This window comes from Lepisma saccharinum, chromosome 1 (genome assembly GCF_977018435.1).
Source record: "Lepisma saccharinum chromosome 1, izLepSacc3.1, whole genome shotgun sequence".
NCBI lineage: Eukaryota > Metazoa > Arthropoda > Insecta > Zygentoma > Lepismatidae > Lepisma > Lepisma saccharinum.
Window position 1 is genome coordinate 204,790,962 of NC_139229.1, and position 18,109 is coordinate 204,809,070.

Below are 18,109 nucleotides of genomic sequence, written 5' to 3' on the forward strand. Positions count from 1 at the left end.
AGGAAGTCCGACAGCTTCCCCTGTCAAGGATATATTCTTTTTCATGTTACTCACATGCCTGTGTATTTCTTGCGATGCAGTCAAAACATGATAAAGAACAGATATGGGCATCAAGAAGCTGCCCCCCCCCCCAAAGTAAATGCTAGTCAGAAATTACATATTTCACATTTTTAATCTCATTTCAATCGGAGATTGAATAGTTTGCATTACTCATTATAAGGAACGGACAATTAGAAGGAAGAGTGATACATTTATTGATGTTCATTATTAAATGAAGTGTTTTGTTTATGTAGATTATGAATTGGTCATTCTTTTTGTTATTGTAGCAGACACCTGTTAGTCCTGCACCATCTAGGGCACCTCGAGCATCTACTGTTACTACAAGCAGTGGTTGTAGTTCCATGGTAACACTAGAACCTGCCTCTCCTCCATTCAGGTAAAGACAGTTTTTTTTATTGCTTCCTTGATCATCATAAAATTGTGTGTGATAATCTGCATTTATAATAGCAGTTATCCAGGTTTTTCAGTTTCAATTTTGTTACTTATATCAAATGGACATTCTGTTCAAATTGCTTCAGGTAAATTTCTTCATTCTGTATGACTCCATTGGTGTAAGGTAAAGGTCAAGTTTCCCGTGCATATACCCCCATGCCATGAAGGCACACTTAGGGGATCTGGGGGTAAGGCCCCACCCTGAAGGTTGGACCCCAAAAGAAAAAAAAATAAGGCTAGGGTCCCAAATGACTGATGCATATTATTTAAGTTTCTGTTATGTTGACTGTGATTTCCTTGTCCTATGTTCAAAAAATTGTTCATAAAATATAGTTTTAATTCTTTATTTTGAAAAGTACTGTAGATCACTATAATATATGATAGATTTTTTGTTTTACATCTGTATTATGGTTAGTTAGGCTAATCAAAACTGAATGTACAATTTAAATGGTATATGAACCACTGTACAGTGTACCTCCACATTAAAAGAAGTAGTTAATTCTGTCATTTTTTAAATGTTTTGATTTGTTTCATTTGGTGTATTTTACTTTGCTTTTCTGCCACTTTTGGCTAATTGCAAAGATGAGGATGAATGATGAAATTGATGAATGACACTCACAAACACCCATGCCCAGGCTGGGATTCGAACCCGGGACCTCTGGCGTTGTAGCACAATGTGCTAACCACTCTGCCACAAAGGCTGGCTGTCATTTTTTAAAGAAAAAATTGATGTGTGTGTCAGTTAAAATCTGCAATTTTATAAAACTGTAGGCACTATAATTCTTAAAAATATTCTCTAGACCTAAATGTTGATGCTTTATGACTACTCTTATAGCGTGTTCCGTTAAAACCTGAAAGGTTTTGAAAGGTTTTGAAACACAATGGAATGCGAGTGGTACTAGATGAAAGAAACTCAAAGAATTTTATTGCATGACCTTGAAGTTCACCGTTCTCTCACTATGCAGTGCCATAATCGCATAAAGAACAATGGTGACTCCGCAGCAACGCACACAATCTGTATTCTGGTATGCAGAGACCAAATCAATCATTACAGTGCAAAGAAATTACCAGAGAGAATAATGAGGCGAAGCACCTGATGGGAAAACCATTAAGGCATGGTGTGCGAAGTTCGAACTTTGAACTGCTTGGATGCTTGGCGAAGTGATTTACGCGGGCTTCTCTGAAATCCCGCTCGAATTTCTTCGATCTTCTCCTATGAAACACGTCAACGAGAACCTCCTGATTGTTTATTAACACTTCCAATCGCCAAAACTTTGCACACCATGCCTTAATGGTTTTCCCATCAGGTGCTTCACCTCCATATTCTCTCCGGTAATTTCTTTGCACTGCAATGATTGATTTGGTCTCTGCATACCAAAATACAGATTGTGCATGCTGCTGCGGAGTCGCCATTGTGCTTTATGCAATTGTGGCATTGCATAATGAGGTCAAGTGAACTTCGAGGTCATGTAACAAAATTCTTTGAGTTTCTCTTTCGTTTTCTCTTACATTCCATTATGTTTCATAATCTTTTAGCAATGATGAATTGAAATGTGGGAGGTTTGAATGGATGCTGTGTTATGTGAACGTGAAATCTTACGCAAAAATATCTTAATGAACTACAGAATTGTCATGTGTTTGTGTTTTTAGTGGGTGTGTGTGTGTGCGTATACATATGTGTATGTCCTCTTCCACTCTGGAAATAATGACTGGCACTACAACCTTTGGTGAGCCACATCTTTCACCTCAAGCAGTTTACAACCCCTTTCATTTACTTAATTGATTTGGTTATTACAATTTTCTTCTAATTTTTAAACTAGTTTCCAAGTTTCTTCATAAACTCTCTAAGAAAGGGGAATGTGTCTATGAAAGTGTAAAATGTTATGATATTATTTGCAATACTGATAAATTATTTGTATGATCAAGGTTAATTCTCTCCTTTAGGTTTCACCGTTCCCTGAGAAAACAGTTGTGTCAGTGTCTTGATCCACCCAATGCAAGGGGAAATGACTGGCGAATGTTGGCTCAGAGACTAAAAGTTGATAGGTGAGTAATTAGCATAGAATTGAAAGCATGTATTCTTAGTTTTTAGCGTTTCTTAATGAAACTGTGCTGATGCAAATTAGAAAACAAACATTTAATCAATGTGAGACCAGCCATTTCAAATACTTCTTCTCTTTTCATTTTTGTTTCTGTGTGATTAGAAGTTATATCTTATTCAGTAGATACTGTGGGCAAAGATATTCAGAATCTAACTGAGAATGGCAAATGCAAAATTATAGCAATTCGTATTAGCAGGTCCATTATGCCAGCTTTATTAAGCTGCTATTTGTATTAGTAAAGTGATGTTCATCGAATGTGTATTTCAGTTTTCATTTTTAAATGCTGTTCTTGCAGCAGTGAACAAATATCTATAACATATATGGACTTTTGTTCCTCCCACTAATAATTTAGAAGTAATGATCCATTTGCCTGGGTAACGTAAAATGAAAATATTATTTAAAAGGAGGTTTAGTTTTTCATGATGTGTGCGTTCATTTCAATAGTGTCAAAATACATGGAAGCATTGAAAAACAAAGTGGAGGTATCATACATGTTTTTCTCGTCACACTGAAGGAGTAAATGGAACTTAGCAGTTAATTCATAAGCTAAACACTGGGTTTTAAATATATAATGAATGACTATTTTCAGAATTCCTAATATTTCTTAACTTAATTCTTGAGTTAATTTTATTCTTAAATCTTTTATATAGTTTGAGAATTCATTTTTTGAATGGCACGTTCCCCAAAAATTTATTTTTTTCCCCATAAATGGAATGCAAAATCACTATGCTTTTCCTGTTAAACAAATCATAGCCTGATGGCATCTCTCTCCAAGGCTAGAGAATGAAACTCTACTGCCTCTGCTTAAGTGATATTTCACACTGAAGTGACAAGCAACAAGTGTCAGATGCCATGCTACAAAAATGATTGCACTAAAGTGGCAAATGACAAAGCACACTTTGCCTCAAATGACAATGCACACCTGAGTAGCCACTTCACAAATCCACTATGCATGCTCAATGGACTGAGATGACATGACACATGCTCTAGGAAAAGTGGTCTTCAGTTTTTTAAGTTCACTGCCTCCACCCACAACCCCTTGATTACAAGACAACAGGGTTACCCAGTGGCGTGCGGTAACCATATATATAGCCCAAGCACTGAATATATAATTTAATATAATTTCCTTTAATTAATTATCTTAAATTATAATTAATATAATTTAATTTATAAATTAATAGAGAGGATCATACTCTGCAGTGTACTTTAACAATTCCACATAATTGCCCTGATTAATAGAATTTGCTGTTTCATCATGTCCTCGAAAGGCCAACTCTTGTTTTCCCAGAAAACACACTGCATTGATAAGCCTTTTAAGGATGTCCCTATTCCGTCTTACCTTTTGATTGTGTAGAGATATTTTATTTTTAAGCTGGTCATTAAGCGCAGTTTCTATTCTATTTTCCCCAAAAGCAGCTCGTTCTCGGCTGTTGACTTCACAAAATTTCCCAAATGCGTGTACTCAGTTTTGGTCCAAGAAGTATTTCTATCCTTTCCAAACAACAGACAATACCAGCAAAACACCACATTTAGCTCAGCGCTACCGGCTAACCAGTCACATTTGGTATACATATTACACTGAAAATGTCTAGTGAATTTTCTGGTCTTTTGAACCAAGTTCGGTAGTTCTGGTGTTGGCCGTCAATTTTTAATAATCTCATTTTTTTCTGAGAAAGAACTGGCAGAAAACGGCTTGGACAAAAACTCTTTTATAGTACACATTGTTCTATATTACTAGATGCTACCTGGTACCTTTACACACTTTCATGTACATTCATCAAACCAAACTCGTAAACTGAGGAAAACCGAAAGCAATATGAGTTGAAACACTTTGGTATACTCTCTGTCTCTGTATAGAGTAAACTAACTCTCTGCTCGATGCTAGTTTAGTTTGCAGCAGAAATATATGCACACCGCCTGTGACCTTGAGGTGCACGCGCAACTGTCTGCGACTACTGAACTGATGCGAGAGAGAGAGATCGCTTCGGCTCAACCTCAGTGCAGGCCTGCAGGGTCTGGTATTTGTTCCATGTGTAGCAAAGAAATGGAACTGTTTTATCTAAATTATTGAATAATCATGTGATTATAATGACTAGGGAGACAAATTTATGGTAAATAAAAACTGAGGAGAGCGGTAAATAAAATGTTTGATCAACGGTATATACCAGCGGTGGAAAAAAAAAATTGGCATACACTTTTTTCATCATGAGAAGAAACAACATACAAAAGAGCTATAAATTGATAAACTATTTCATTTTTATATACTGTACACATACACAAGTACTTAGATTTCAACTGTATTTGCCAGTAGCAGTGATTGGGTGGGGCAAGGATAGTTTACTTTTCTTACTAGACAAGGCTTAGTATTTAGAGGCCATAGTGCAGGGGCAAAGAAAGTGGGGGACCCCGCACTCTTCCCCCTCCCCCTCGAATCGCCGCCACTGGTAATTGCACTGGAAAAAAGAAGAATTTCACTTAACCACAGTTCTAAGTCTCGCTGTGCATATATACCGGGTGGTCCAAAAGTCCCGGAACGGTCACATATCGTGAGAAATACACATCGAATTGGAAAACGAAAAAATACTTGTTTAATAAGTGAAAGAAAGCTATTCAATGATATCACACTTGATTCCCCACCCCCACCCTTTGGGGTTGGGTGGAGGCAACTGTGAAATTTTAAATGGAAACCCCCATTTTGTATTGTAGAATCGGAAAGAAGACTTCATTCCCAGTCCAAATAGCTATCAACCAGACTCCTAGCTCAATTAGGAACAGAAGATAAAACGTTCTTCAGCTGCAAGTGGTAGGAATCTTTAGGCAAACGTTTCGTTACAAATCGACAGTTTGCACGCACAACCTCGATTGCCGGTTTTTGCATATTTTCTACTTAATTTGATGATATTTCACGGTTATTTCACGAAAAAGCGTTCATTTCGTGGAAAGCACACATTTCGCATTACTTCGCGAATAAAACTCATGCATATTTCATCATTGGGGGTGTAGTTACGTGCAGAATGTTCAAAATTGCATCTTTTTTTCAAATTTCACGCATCGCGAAAATTCAATGTCCCTAATAATGACATAATATATTGTGCCGTTATTGCTTTCCAAAGCAATGCTTCGGTAGCTTACATTGTATGCACGCCACTTGTGTTACCACTATGCCATCAGGGAGGCTCGGAAAGTTGTCTGAGTGACACAGAATGTGCAGAGTGTTGGTGTGAAAGGTTAAATTTTTACTTAAGACGTCAAGTGACATAGTGGTTTGCATTTTGGTGTGAAGTTTACTTGTGATATAATGCTATGAGTGATGTTTAAACTAATTGTTGTTTCTCTCATTTCAGGTATATTAACTATTTTGCTACAAAACCTAGTCCAACAGAGCACATCTTAGATTTATGGGAAGCAAGACATAGACAACCGTCTGCAGTTGCAGATTTGTTAAATGTTCTCAGGGGAATGGGCCGGTCAGATGCAGTGTCAATTCTTGAAAAAGAAACAGGGCCATGGTTATAAAATGCCATCCTCCCCCCTTGACTGAAAAATATAGTACATAAGAAAACAGTGTTTTTCTTCCAGTAGAAACAGAACTTCTGAAACAGTGCTTGGGGACACAAACTGGAAAATTGTGTTCATACATTAAAGCTTTCTTTGAAGATCTTTAGACATTTTGAAGCCGAGATGTTGTTACATCTGTACATTGTTGTCTCTTTTTAATAGCAACATTCTGTACAAAGACATTTTATCTTTTTATGTACAAAAAATAAGACTAATACTTTTCACTGTTGGAGAAGATTTATATAATATACATATATAATACACATATATTTTCATGTCATCTTTTAAAGTGACAATCTTGAACGGAAATCAAGTTTTGTCAACACAAGAAATGAACATCGTGTGTGCATGAAGATGTGTGATGAGTGAGTGATTTTAAAATCCATGTGTTTGTTACTGAAGTGAGCGAGATGTGAAGTCAGGAAAAAAAGACAGATTCTCCCCCTTTTTTTTATTGTATGTGAACCATTGCTATAGTAGAACATATTACAACTTTACCATGTTGAAGATGGCAACATCAGGGCAAACTGTGGTAGGCTTCTGTCTTGTGTGTGACATTTGTACAATGTGAGTTGTAGAGACTGTTATTGCAGATTTTTTTTTGTTAAATTTCTTCTTCCAATATGGTCACAGAATATTATAGCTGTTTATTTAGTGTGGCCTTAGACTGATGAGATTTCTAGATTTGTATACAGTGTCCCTTGTGTGGAACACAAACCATCTCAACTATGCATTTTGTAACTATTATTAAGTGAGTGCTGCTCTGTATGTTTTTAAAGTGAGAGATGTTAGCTACTATTTCACCTGTTAGAGAGTTGCACTTAATTCTTTTTTTTTAAATGAACCGGTGATGAGAATGTTTGTTTCATTTTTTATATATACATGCTGTATAAAAAGTGTCAATTAGCATTGAGCAAATTTGTACAGGCTACTGGTTTGGTTACAATTTGTACAAAAAATAAACTTCAGTGTAATTGTTTAATACACTTTGAAACCACTAACCTGATAATGCAAAATGATGGATAGAAATATTGAAATGCTGATATAGAAAAAATTATTTGACTGTTCAGAGCTAATTGTAGTTTATGTGTGGTCTTCCAGCTTTCCCCGTTTTGTTCATTTTGTAAAAAAATAATAATATTAAAATCTAAAAGTTGAGGGTGGAAAGGAGAAAGATAAGATTGGTGTATTGTTTTGCCCACAAAGTGAAAACGTTTGTTTGCATTGAAAAATTTCCTTGTATTGCACAGTGAAAGCTCACAAATCTTGTTCAAAACCTAAATAAGTAGCATGTGATATTTACTTGTCAAAATTTAAATAAAAATGTATATGTAATTATAAGCTTCATGTGGTCTAATATGCCTTTTGAATGCAATTTGAAATCAGATTTACGTAACAAAGGTATTAATACTGATTCACTAATCTACTTATTTCATCTGGAATAATTACATACAATTATAGCTAAATTATGTATTACTTTCTATAAAATATATATTTCCAACGTGTTGACTAAAATGTAAAATTCAGAAACTTCATGGGAATAAAACACAAACATTTAAATTATTATTATGTGTAATTTCTGTTGTTTAACAAAGCTTCAATAAGTACTGAAGTAAGATATTTGTATACTGACTTAATGAAACAAAACAATATATATTTGTTCTGGTGCTTTCATTTCACTTATTGTGCAGCTTTCTTATTTTAGTTATTACACCTGTTGTATATTATTATCTTGTAACAGTTGAAACCCAGAGGTGAAATGCCAAAAAATAAGATAGAATATAACTTTTTCAGCAATGTAAACAAATCAATATTCTGCATTTAAAATTTTACTTACAATTGCTATGTTTTGATGCTTTTACACCATAAACCTTATGAATATAAGAATAATCTCTAAAATAACTTTTTGTATGTGTTAACCAATAAAAGTGAGCATGTGAATGTTCACAATATCATTTTTTTGTGAAAAAGAATACTTTCATACTGGAAACTTTCATAAGCGATATATTACAATGCACTATAACTGTAACATTCCAACTGGTCATGTTGTTCAAGCAAATGCTGTGCATATTTATCACATATGTATTTCAAATTTGTGGTTGAACAAGATTTGTAGGCATGCTGCTCCTATGGGTATGTTCTGCTTTGATATTTGTTTTGCTGATAAAAATTTGTAAAATTTGGATAATTTAAGTGCATTTAATACCAAAAGCAAACATTTACACCAAGTCCAAATGTTAAATAAACCACTCACACAATAATGGTGTCTTATGATTGATTTTTCCTTAATCTAACATCATGGGTAACAGGAGGGATGGGGGCCGACTGGGTGGTTCATTGACCCCTTCCGCTTGAAAGAAAAAACAAAATTCTTATCATCATTATTATTTCAGTCGGTAACTGATATAAGGTTGAGTTAACACCGCAGTACATGCACTAAATTCTGAAACATATAACTACATGCGTGGGCGGCATTGCTCTCACCGACATCAAATCACAAATAATGTATTAATTTTTCAGCATCAATATTTTGAGTCATTCCATGAATTTTGAGAATCTCCGATTTTGATGAAATTCGGTATACTTATAGAACTTTTGATGCTGATTCCAAAAATGACATTTTTTTTTAGATTGGTCAAGGGGCTCCGAAGTTATGCGCTTCTTAAAATCTCCGTGTATACCACATGAAGCTCCACTTTGAATGACACGCATTACGTTATAAATGAGCGTATCTTCCCTCAGGTTTGTGGTAGAACCATTAAGTTTGTTTCCTTTTGTTCAGAATAGTGTAAGCTTTCATTTAAATAAGGTTTCAGAAGAGTATCAATAACCATTTTTTTATGTATAGTATTAGGTATTATTTTTTAGAAAAACAAATGACTAAGTTCAACAGCGAATTTCATGCATTGCTCCCCCCCTTCCCCTTCAATTTTTCCAAAATTTTATACATAGGTAGCTTGGAGTGTATACTAATGCCTGAGGAAAAATATTAGGATGGTCGGTTCTGAGACAGGGTGATAAAAATAATTTACATCAAATGACATTAAAAATGCTTATCTATTTAACACAAAGCCTGAGGTACAATATGTTTTAAGGTATAGTATTCAAAATTTCTATCAAGATCCACACCCTCAAGAATGACTTTTTCCTAGCTGTAGACATCTGCATGGGTGGGCATTACACTGCAAGAAGGAATGTCCACTTATCCGACCTTCCACATGTCGGGACCCAATCCCTTGATGCACTGCGAATGGCGGACGGACACGGGCTGATGTCATCCCTGCTTGGTTCTTTGCTGGGCGGGATCCACGTACTTCCAACTGCGGTCGCAAACTAATGAGTCACGCCTATGCTGGAGCAGGTATTTACAGTTGATCCAGGACTTGAAGCGGGCAGCCATGGTTATTCTTGGCACAGTGCTAAGGCAATCATTTCATGATAACTGAGGAGACGGTTCAGAATTCCCAATGAAACCTACATAAGTAGGCGTTAAAAACCTCGTGTTTGACATGATTATTTCAAACTCAGTTCCAGTACAAAATAAATTATAAGCGCAAGTAGCAGGATACACAAAGGACCAAGAAGAATCACAATTTTCAAGATTTGTGAAATGGCTTAGTGGTTAAGGCAGGTGATTGCGGTAGGGAGAGTCTCTTATGTTCGATCCCCACTTGAGGCAACTTTATTTTCAAAACTTTTTATGTCTCGTTGCATTTCTATAGTTAATTAGAACATATTGGTAAATTGAATAAAATAAAATGTAACTGATTTATCATTCTTATGAATTGGATTATATTTCTTTAAAACTATCCTCTTAGCAATGGCTTAAAAAGATTGTGTGGTTGTAAGACCAACAAATCGAGAACATTTATTATATGGATGTTTATTTATGAATTTGCCAACATGCATGGTGGAGTGGCTAGCACAGCATGTTACGATGCTAGGGATACCAGGTTTGAATCCCATCCTGGACATAGGTGTTCCTTGTGAGTGTCACTTCATCAGTTACCATACCATCACTCATCCTCATCGTCATGATTAGCCAAAAGCGGCTAAATGAAAAATCAAAATAAATTGCGTATTTATGAAAGAAGAAAGAATACTGTTTTTTTTTGTTTTTTTACATATATAAATTGTGATGCCTTTGAAGTTTTTATTACAAAATGTAAAAGGGGAATATTTTGTTTCGTAGGTTTAAAGGTTGTCAGTAATTCGATCAATATGAAGTAGCCTGGATGTTGGGCTGTCTTGTTTAAAATCTCAAGATAAAAGAGACTCTGAATTGGTATCTAATAAAACACGAAGTTAGAGTTGAAACTCACTTGGTTTAGGACCACGCTATAACCGCAGTAGAGACTTGTTCTGTTAAATTTGAATCCTACCATAACAAGTTGAATTTTAAATGAGAAAGAGAGTCGACTGGTACTAAGATCCAACCTTTAGGAAATTCATTTTCTGATATGGATATGCACTTTCAAATGGGCACCCCAAACTATTTAGTACAGGCTAAGAATTCTTCCTATGCCCTTCATGTAATTGTAACACTACTGATGTATCCAATTATATCTGACCTAGATTTGTGGTTAACTATTAAAACATGGTTACCAGTACTACAGCCTCTGGCCAAATTATTAGACACACCTCCAAATTTTATGCAAAATTTTAAGGATGTTATTATCTTGTCTAATTTTTTTGTTATTCTCTATTTCTTTTATTTATATTTTATTACAAGAAATATTACATTGATTACATGTGAACCTTAACAAAAAACAACAATTACTTGATACATTAATAGTTACAAATATAATTTCTTACTGTGTTTCTTGAATATTAGCTATATAATATGTACATATGACTGGAAGTCAATTTTAATATTTGGTTGAGCCGCCTTTGGTCTTTATCAGTGCTTGGATTCGTCTTGGCATACTATCAATGCATGCTTGTACTGTCTCCGTCATATGAGGATGGTGATTCCACACTTGAATTATTTTTTCAATGAGGCCAATTCTCGTCGTAATTGTTTGCTTTGCCACTTCTTTTTTCACTAGGTACCAAACATTTTCAATTGGATTCATATCTGGAGAATTTCCCGGCCAGGGCAAGAGAGGGACATTTTCACTCTGTAGAAACTGTTTTATTGATTTTGCGGTATGGCATGAGGCTCCATCCTGCATGAATACGAATGGTTCTCCATTTGGGAACCATTCTCTTACTTGAGGTAGCAACTTTCTTATAAGCACTTCCCTATACTGTTCTTCCCTCATTGTTCCTTGAATGAAATACAGACGTCCTGTACCTTTGCCACTAATGACTGACCAAATCATAACTTTTATCGGATGTTTGACAGTCTGCACAACACAATCAGGATTGTATTTTTCACCGGGACGTCTTCTCAAAAACTGAGATTTATTCCCCAAGATTTCAAACGTGCACTCGTCACTAAAGCAAACAGATCTCCAAAAGTTCAAATCTTTTTCTTTGTGAGCTTTTGCCCAACGAAAACATTTATGAATCATAGCAGGGGTTAATTTTGGCTTCTTAGCAGGTCTGAATGCCTTCAGGTTCATATCAGAGAGCCTACCTCTTACTGTTCTTGCAGATGTATGAACACCACTCTTTTCAAGTTTATCTTTAAGTTCCTTTGTACTCGCAAATCTATTCATGAGGCAAATGTTCTTCAAACAGCGTAAGGATCTTGGAGTAAAAATTGTTTTACGTTCACATCTGTCCTTCTTTTGTGGCTCACACTGTCCACCATATTCAATTTTCTTTTTTATTTGTCTCACCGATGCTTCAGACACATCAGATCGTCGAAAAATCTCATGATTAGAGAACATTTTTGTCTTTATTAGTGTCGTAATTTCAGCCATCTTTCTCAATGTCAAGTCACTTTTTTTACCCATGACTCCCTAATGTTAATAATTAAATTTAAAAATGTACTGACAGTGTACAAAAAAAATATCACTGCAAAATTTAGCACAAAAACGATTCACTATTCGCAAGACGTCCTCCTCTCAACTCAGCTTGAATTGAACTGTGGCATGTACGTTCAACAACAAAGACGTTTGGTGTTGGCGGTATTGTTTGTAACAACAGTACCTCATCTTTTCATATTGTTCATTACAATAATCAAAGTTCAGCCACAAAGAACCTTATTGCAACATTTTAAATGTGAAAAGTAAGCAAACTGTTAAAATTGTCCACTGTGTCGAATTATATTACTATGTTTTATTATTACTATTACAATTATTGTTATCAATGTTGTGCAAGAAAGTGCATTTGTACGTATTACTCGTGTTTGCCAGGGTTCAAATAACGTACAGGAAATTTTTCAGATAACTAATGGTGAATTTTGTATAATTTTCCCCTTCAAAACTATTATTTAAAAAAAAAATTGTCGTGCATCTAATAATATGTCCAGGGGCTGTACACTATGTTCCCTGTTGTTTGAAATTAATAAATACCTAGTCTTACCATAAATACTGTCACAAAGTTTTAAGTAAATTGACACAAAATGCTGAGGGATATTTTAATATCCTAATAACATTACTGAAATGGATGCATGACAAATCAAAATCACAAATCAAAATGGCCACGCTTAGCACGCTCACATTCCGTAAGTCTTTGTGGCCACGCATCAATTGAATTACACAACACATCGACTGGAAAATGAGCAACTGCCTTCAGAAGAGACCACTTTAAACTTTCAATATTGGGATGTCTCTTCTTGCAAGCCATCTCCTGAAGCTTGGACCACAATTTGTAGTCCAAAGGGTATAGGTCTGGACTTGCAGAAGGCCAATCTAAAATGGAAATTAAGTCTGGTACATTTGCCTCCAGCCACTGCTGTGTTGTTCGAGCCCCATATGTTGGGGCTGAATCCTGCTAGAAGCTCGAGTTCTGCCCATGGAAGAGGGTGTTGTTGAGATTCTTGACTAGTCTCTCAAGCACTGTCTGCTGGTACACTTTGGCTGATGTTTTGACCCCTTTTTCACAGAAATGGAGCGTGCCCTCATAGCAAATGTTCCAGACTTCATTTCCACTTCGGATTGGCCTTCTGCAAGTCTGGACCTATACCCTTTGGACTACAAATTGTGGTACAAGCTTCAGGAGATGGCTTGCAAGAAGAGACATCCCAATATTGAAAGTTTAAAGCGGTCGGTCTCTTCTGAAGGCAGTTTTCATTTTCCAGTCGATGTGTTGCATAATTCAATTGATGCGTGACCACAAAGGATTACGGAATGTGTGCATGCTAAGGGCGGCCATTATGAGTATTGATTTGTGATTTTGATTTGTCATGTATCCATTTCAGTAATGTTATTAGGATATTAAAATATCTCTCAGCATTTTGTGTCAATTTACTTAAAACTTTGTGACAGTATTTATGGTAAGACTAGGTATATCAAACGGGAAGTCACTCGACACTCGTTCACATTTAACCTTTTCGAGATTTCTCCTGAGCAGCCTTTTCATGCAGTGACATTGATAATTCGGACAATGTATTATCAGTTTTAAAAATATTTGCCTGTAACAGATTCGTAATGTGTATAATAAGTGATCCTGTATTCCCTGTCCGCCTCTGCTTCCGATGCCCATGCTTGCAGAGCAGTAGACTGTGACAGTGATTGGCTGGTTGCCTGCTGTTGAACCACGCTGGGTACTGATGGACACCTCAAAGCTTTCTCTTCAGATGGTCAAGTCAGGTTGGTTCACAACAACAGCTGTGCAGGGCAGGAGTGGCTGGGTATTTCTTCCCATTATGGCAGGCAGGCCGAGGGCAGGCAATGGATCACATTTCCAGACCTCTACTACAACCATGTTTCAAATTAACACAGTTGTTCATCAAAACACTGAAGTTTTCACATACAATTAGAAATGAATTGCAATAAAGCACGGATGTTCTAAATTTAGCATTCAGCGAATCATAGCTTCCTTGCTAGGTGATTCCAAGAAAATCATTTCACCTAGGATTCAGAGAAGGCACCTATTATTTTTATAGTTGGGAACAAAGTTATCAAATTTATCTCTTCTTGGATTGCAAAAAGGAACTCTGTTATCATTGATAACGTTGCAGTTATTTACTTTTAAAAGTAGCTAGTTACAGTTAGAATTCCTAAATAAAATAACTGTTACTTGTAACTATAGTCGTTTTCACGTTCAGAAGACACAATGGGCTCTTATGGGCAATGCTTTTCTTATGGGAAATACGAGCGCGCTGTTGTGAAATTTCTGGATTTACCTGCAGTTTTGCAGGAAATTTTGTAGAGAATACGATGGTGAACACAAAAAAACTGGTAACTTGCTTACATAATTTTAGATAAATTAAAAACGCAAATTTTCTGTGAAAACACAATTTTTACATTGTTTTCATTCCTAACGTTGAAACATGCCGTAAAATTGAAGCATTCATTATTAAAAAAATGACACTGTTTTTTAATTGTCATAGGTGACGGTGGTACTCAGAATTTATCAATACTTTAAAGCATATTTGCATTAAAAAATATTCAAATAAAGTATGTGGAGATTTTTTATATTTGTGCAGTAGAAAATGTCGTCGCTGGCCATTTTTTGTTCTGTAATTCCAAGTAAAAACTTCCAGCGACAAAGTTGTGGAGAAAATAATGAAATTATTTTTTATAACCACTCAAAGGTTCCCAGAAATATTACTTCCATGCATTTGGAGTTTCTTTTTAACCCGAACTGGTTGAGAAGTAAGGAAACGTTGTCTGGCCATCTTGAGCTGACTCACCGCAGCATTCCGGCTAATCACCACCAAGTTTTCGAGTTGTTATTTTATTTCCATTCAGTAAAAATATGAACTTCATGCAGTTTGTTATAATAGAATTGAAATTACTTAAATTTAATAATTGACAATTATTTCCAATGCTGCTGTTGTGAGCAACATTAGTGCTGTCAAATACACATTGTTTTTGTTTACATTACTGTTGACATTAATACTGAAATGAAGATTACCTTTCAGTTTCCAATGTACACATAAATTCATAGGCACCATATTAACCTTTGAAAGGCTTTCCAACACGTGACAAAATATGGGGTTTCAAGATAGAAATATGACATGCCTTGCTTGAGTCATACGTCTTATCAGTTCACGTGGACCATAACTCATTTGTTTGTTTGGGTTGCAACTTGAATCTAACCCATGTGCCAGGTTCTCCTTACTTGAGTGAGAGATCTGCTTTGGTCTGTTCAGACTTTTTTCCCTCTCTCGAAAAAGTGTTTTCAGTTGTGCGAGTTCTCAGTGATTTTTACTTTTTTAAGTGATTTCTGAAGTGTCATATTCGTGCATTACACTCGCGTGTGTAGTGATCGCAATGGATCATAGTAAAAAGGGTAACTGTAACATTCACAGTATAATATTAATATTAATACAGTAGAGCGTCGATTATCCGAACGTCGGTCAACCGAACGACCGCTTAACCGAACTGTGTACTCGCTCACTTTCAGATATCTGTAATGAAAAAAGTACGTGACTTAGCTGCTCGTAAGCGTGTAGGCTTGCTTAGACAGACCAAAATAAAGGATTTTTTTAAACGTTAATTTTGTGTACTGTGTGTATTGTTCATGCAAAATGCGTATGTAATATGTACATATTTTTGTTTAATAAACTGTACCACATACTATATATTCCTACTAAAGTTGCCTTTGTACGTTACTTTGTAATACATACTTAAAGAGATGCCTGTTTTTATGAATAAATTTACTGTACAGTACTTCTTTTTTGGCAAATAAACATGTACAGTTCGATTATCCGAACAAACCAGTTTTCCGAACACCCATGTCCCCCAATTACTTCGGATAATCGACGCTCTACTGTAATTACATATAATTATCATTATATATACAAAATATGTAACACCTTCATTGTGAAGGAAGGTCATCATTTCCCGGCGACATGAGCTAGCGCTGTATTGGCAACACTGTGCGGTTTCTCCATAAGCGCCGTTGTGTCTTCTGAATGTGAAAACGACTTTAGCTACTTCAAAACACTGTTTGTTTAACAGTCAGTGAAAAAATAGTAAGTGCTGATGAAATATGTTTTGTATAACTGTATGGTTCGACAGTTGTGAAGAAGTGGCTTTCCAAATTCCTACTCAAAACAATTATATATATATATATATATATATATATATATATATATATATATATATATATATATATATATATGGATAAAAGCAAGGAGGGCCAAAAGGGCTAAGTAAAAATCAAATAAGGTAAAAGGAAACACTCACCGGACAGTAGGAAAATTCAAAATTTTCGCTAATTTATAGCATCATCGGTGTGAGAAGAAACACACCGATCTTCTCACACCGATGATGCTATAAATTAGCGAAAATTTTGAATTTTCCTACTGTCCGGTGAGTGTTTCCTTTTACCTTATTTGATTTATATATATATATATATATATATATATATATATAGTAGCATTTGTGTGCCACTCAAATTTGTTTATATGATTGGTTCAGAAGTCCACGTGAAGGAAGGAGATGCAGCAATTAAATTCATGTATCCACTTGGTCCATCACCTCCCTACTACTGACCAGAAAGTATTCTGTGTCCAGTGGACATTAACAACACAAATGGAGGGACATATGTACTTAGTGATAAGTTAAATACCTACTTTAGTGTGTTCGAAATGGTCAAAATATGTCTTCTAAAATGTGAAAGGCACAATTTATAGTGCATGAAATTTTCGCAATGATATAGTACAATAGAGTAAGTAGTATTAGGTACTACCTTCATGGCCCTAACTTGGGAACTAACTTTGGGGTTAGAGAATCAAAATGTTTTCCATCCCATAAAAATAGTGTTCAGGATTATTTGCTAAATACATTTTGCAATATCACAATTATTACTCTATATTAGTTTGCTCATCAAGTGAAGAAATGTTCACAAAATATAGGTATTTAACTTATAAATTTTAATTAACCTATATATTTTGAGGGGGCAAGCACTTCCCTTTGCCCCCACCAGTTTACACCTATGCTTAACTTCACACCTAGTGAACAGAAATTTTTAATATTAAACCTTAAAACATATTGTACTTCAGGCTTTGTGTTAAATACATAAGCTTTTTTAATGAGATTAATTTTTAATATCATCTGATGTAAATTATTTTTTTATCACCCTGTCTCTGAACCACCCATCCTAATTGTGTGGTGGTGCTCACTGAAATATTTTGGATAAAAATTATTAATTTTTAGCAATATATATATGAATATTTGTTTGTTTTGTTACTCAGGTCGTTTATCAGGTCCAAAATTTGCTTCTACTCCTCCTCGCAATTCATTTAGGAAATCTCATCACTCTGTGTCCCAAAACAGAAAAAAAAACATAGCACACACGGGCAGTGTAGAGCCGCATGCACAGAAACTCTGGCATTTTGACATTATCACAGGTTGAGGCAAGTTGGCATTGTAACAAGATGGAGTTGACACTTGCACAAGAGAATTCCCGCAAGGGTAGATCCATCCAATAAAAATGTACAATAATATCACAATTAGTTCTTCGAGCAGCGTTGCACCATCTACACATGCACTGTGGTGTTAATCCGGTGCCAGATCAATAAACTGCAAAACCCTGCCATGCCCTTTACATACTCAGATATGTGTACATAAAACAATAAATATAGTAATTTGTCCAGCACCATGGAGCAAAGTAGAAGACTAACTAAATACTGTAAGGTGAAAGGATTTGTTATTTATATTTGGAAGGTTAACATTGTAGTAGTTTTTCAGTTAATAACTCATGTTTAATGCCCCATACTTCAAAGTATATATTAATTTCTTCCTAACCATGTATTTTTCTTCCCTAGCTCTGGTGTGAAGCTTCTAGTCGAGACTGTACGTACACAGGAGTTAAAAGATGTTACTACAAGTCTAGCACAGAAGAGCAAGGGATTAAAAAATATGTAGATGGAATGAAATTATTATTTATTT

At 35.4% G+C, this 18,109-nt stretch overlaps 1 protein-coding gene across 3 annotated transcripts in view; it reads left to right on the top strand.

Annotated features, from left to right (window-relative positions):
* Positions 1-8,403, top strand: part of LOC145978400 (netrin receptor UNC5C-like) — a 546,350-nt gene extending 537,947 nt beyond the window's left edge. For all 3 annotated transcript variants that reach the window (XM_083111023.1, XM_083111028.1, XM_083111032.1), the window contains 3 exons: positions 327-436; positions 2,437-2,538; positions 5,939-8,403. In XM_083111023.1, coding sequence (XP_082967149.1) covers positions 327-436; positions 2,437-2,538; positions 5,939-6,110 — 384 coding nt within the window. In that variant the 3' untranslated portion in view covers positions 6,111-8,403. The remainder of the gene's footprint in view (positions 1-326; positions 437-2,436; positions 2,539-5,938) is intronic.
* Positions 8,404-18,109: the final 9,706 nt, after the last annotated feature.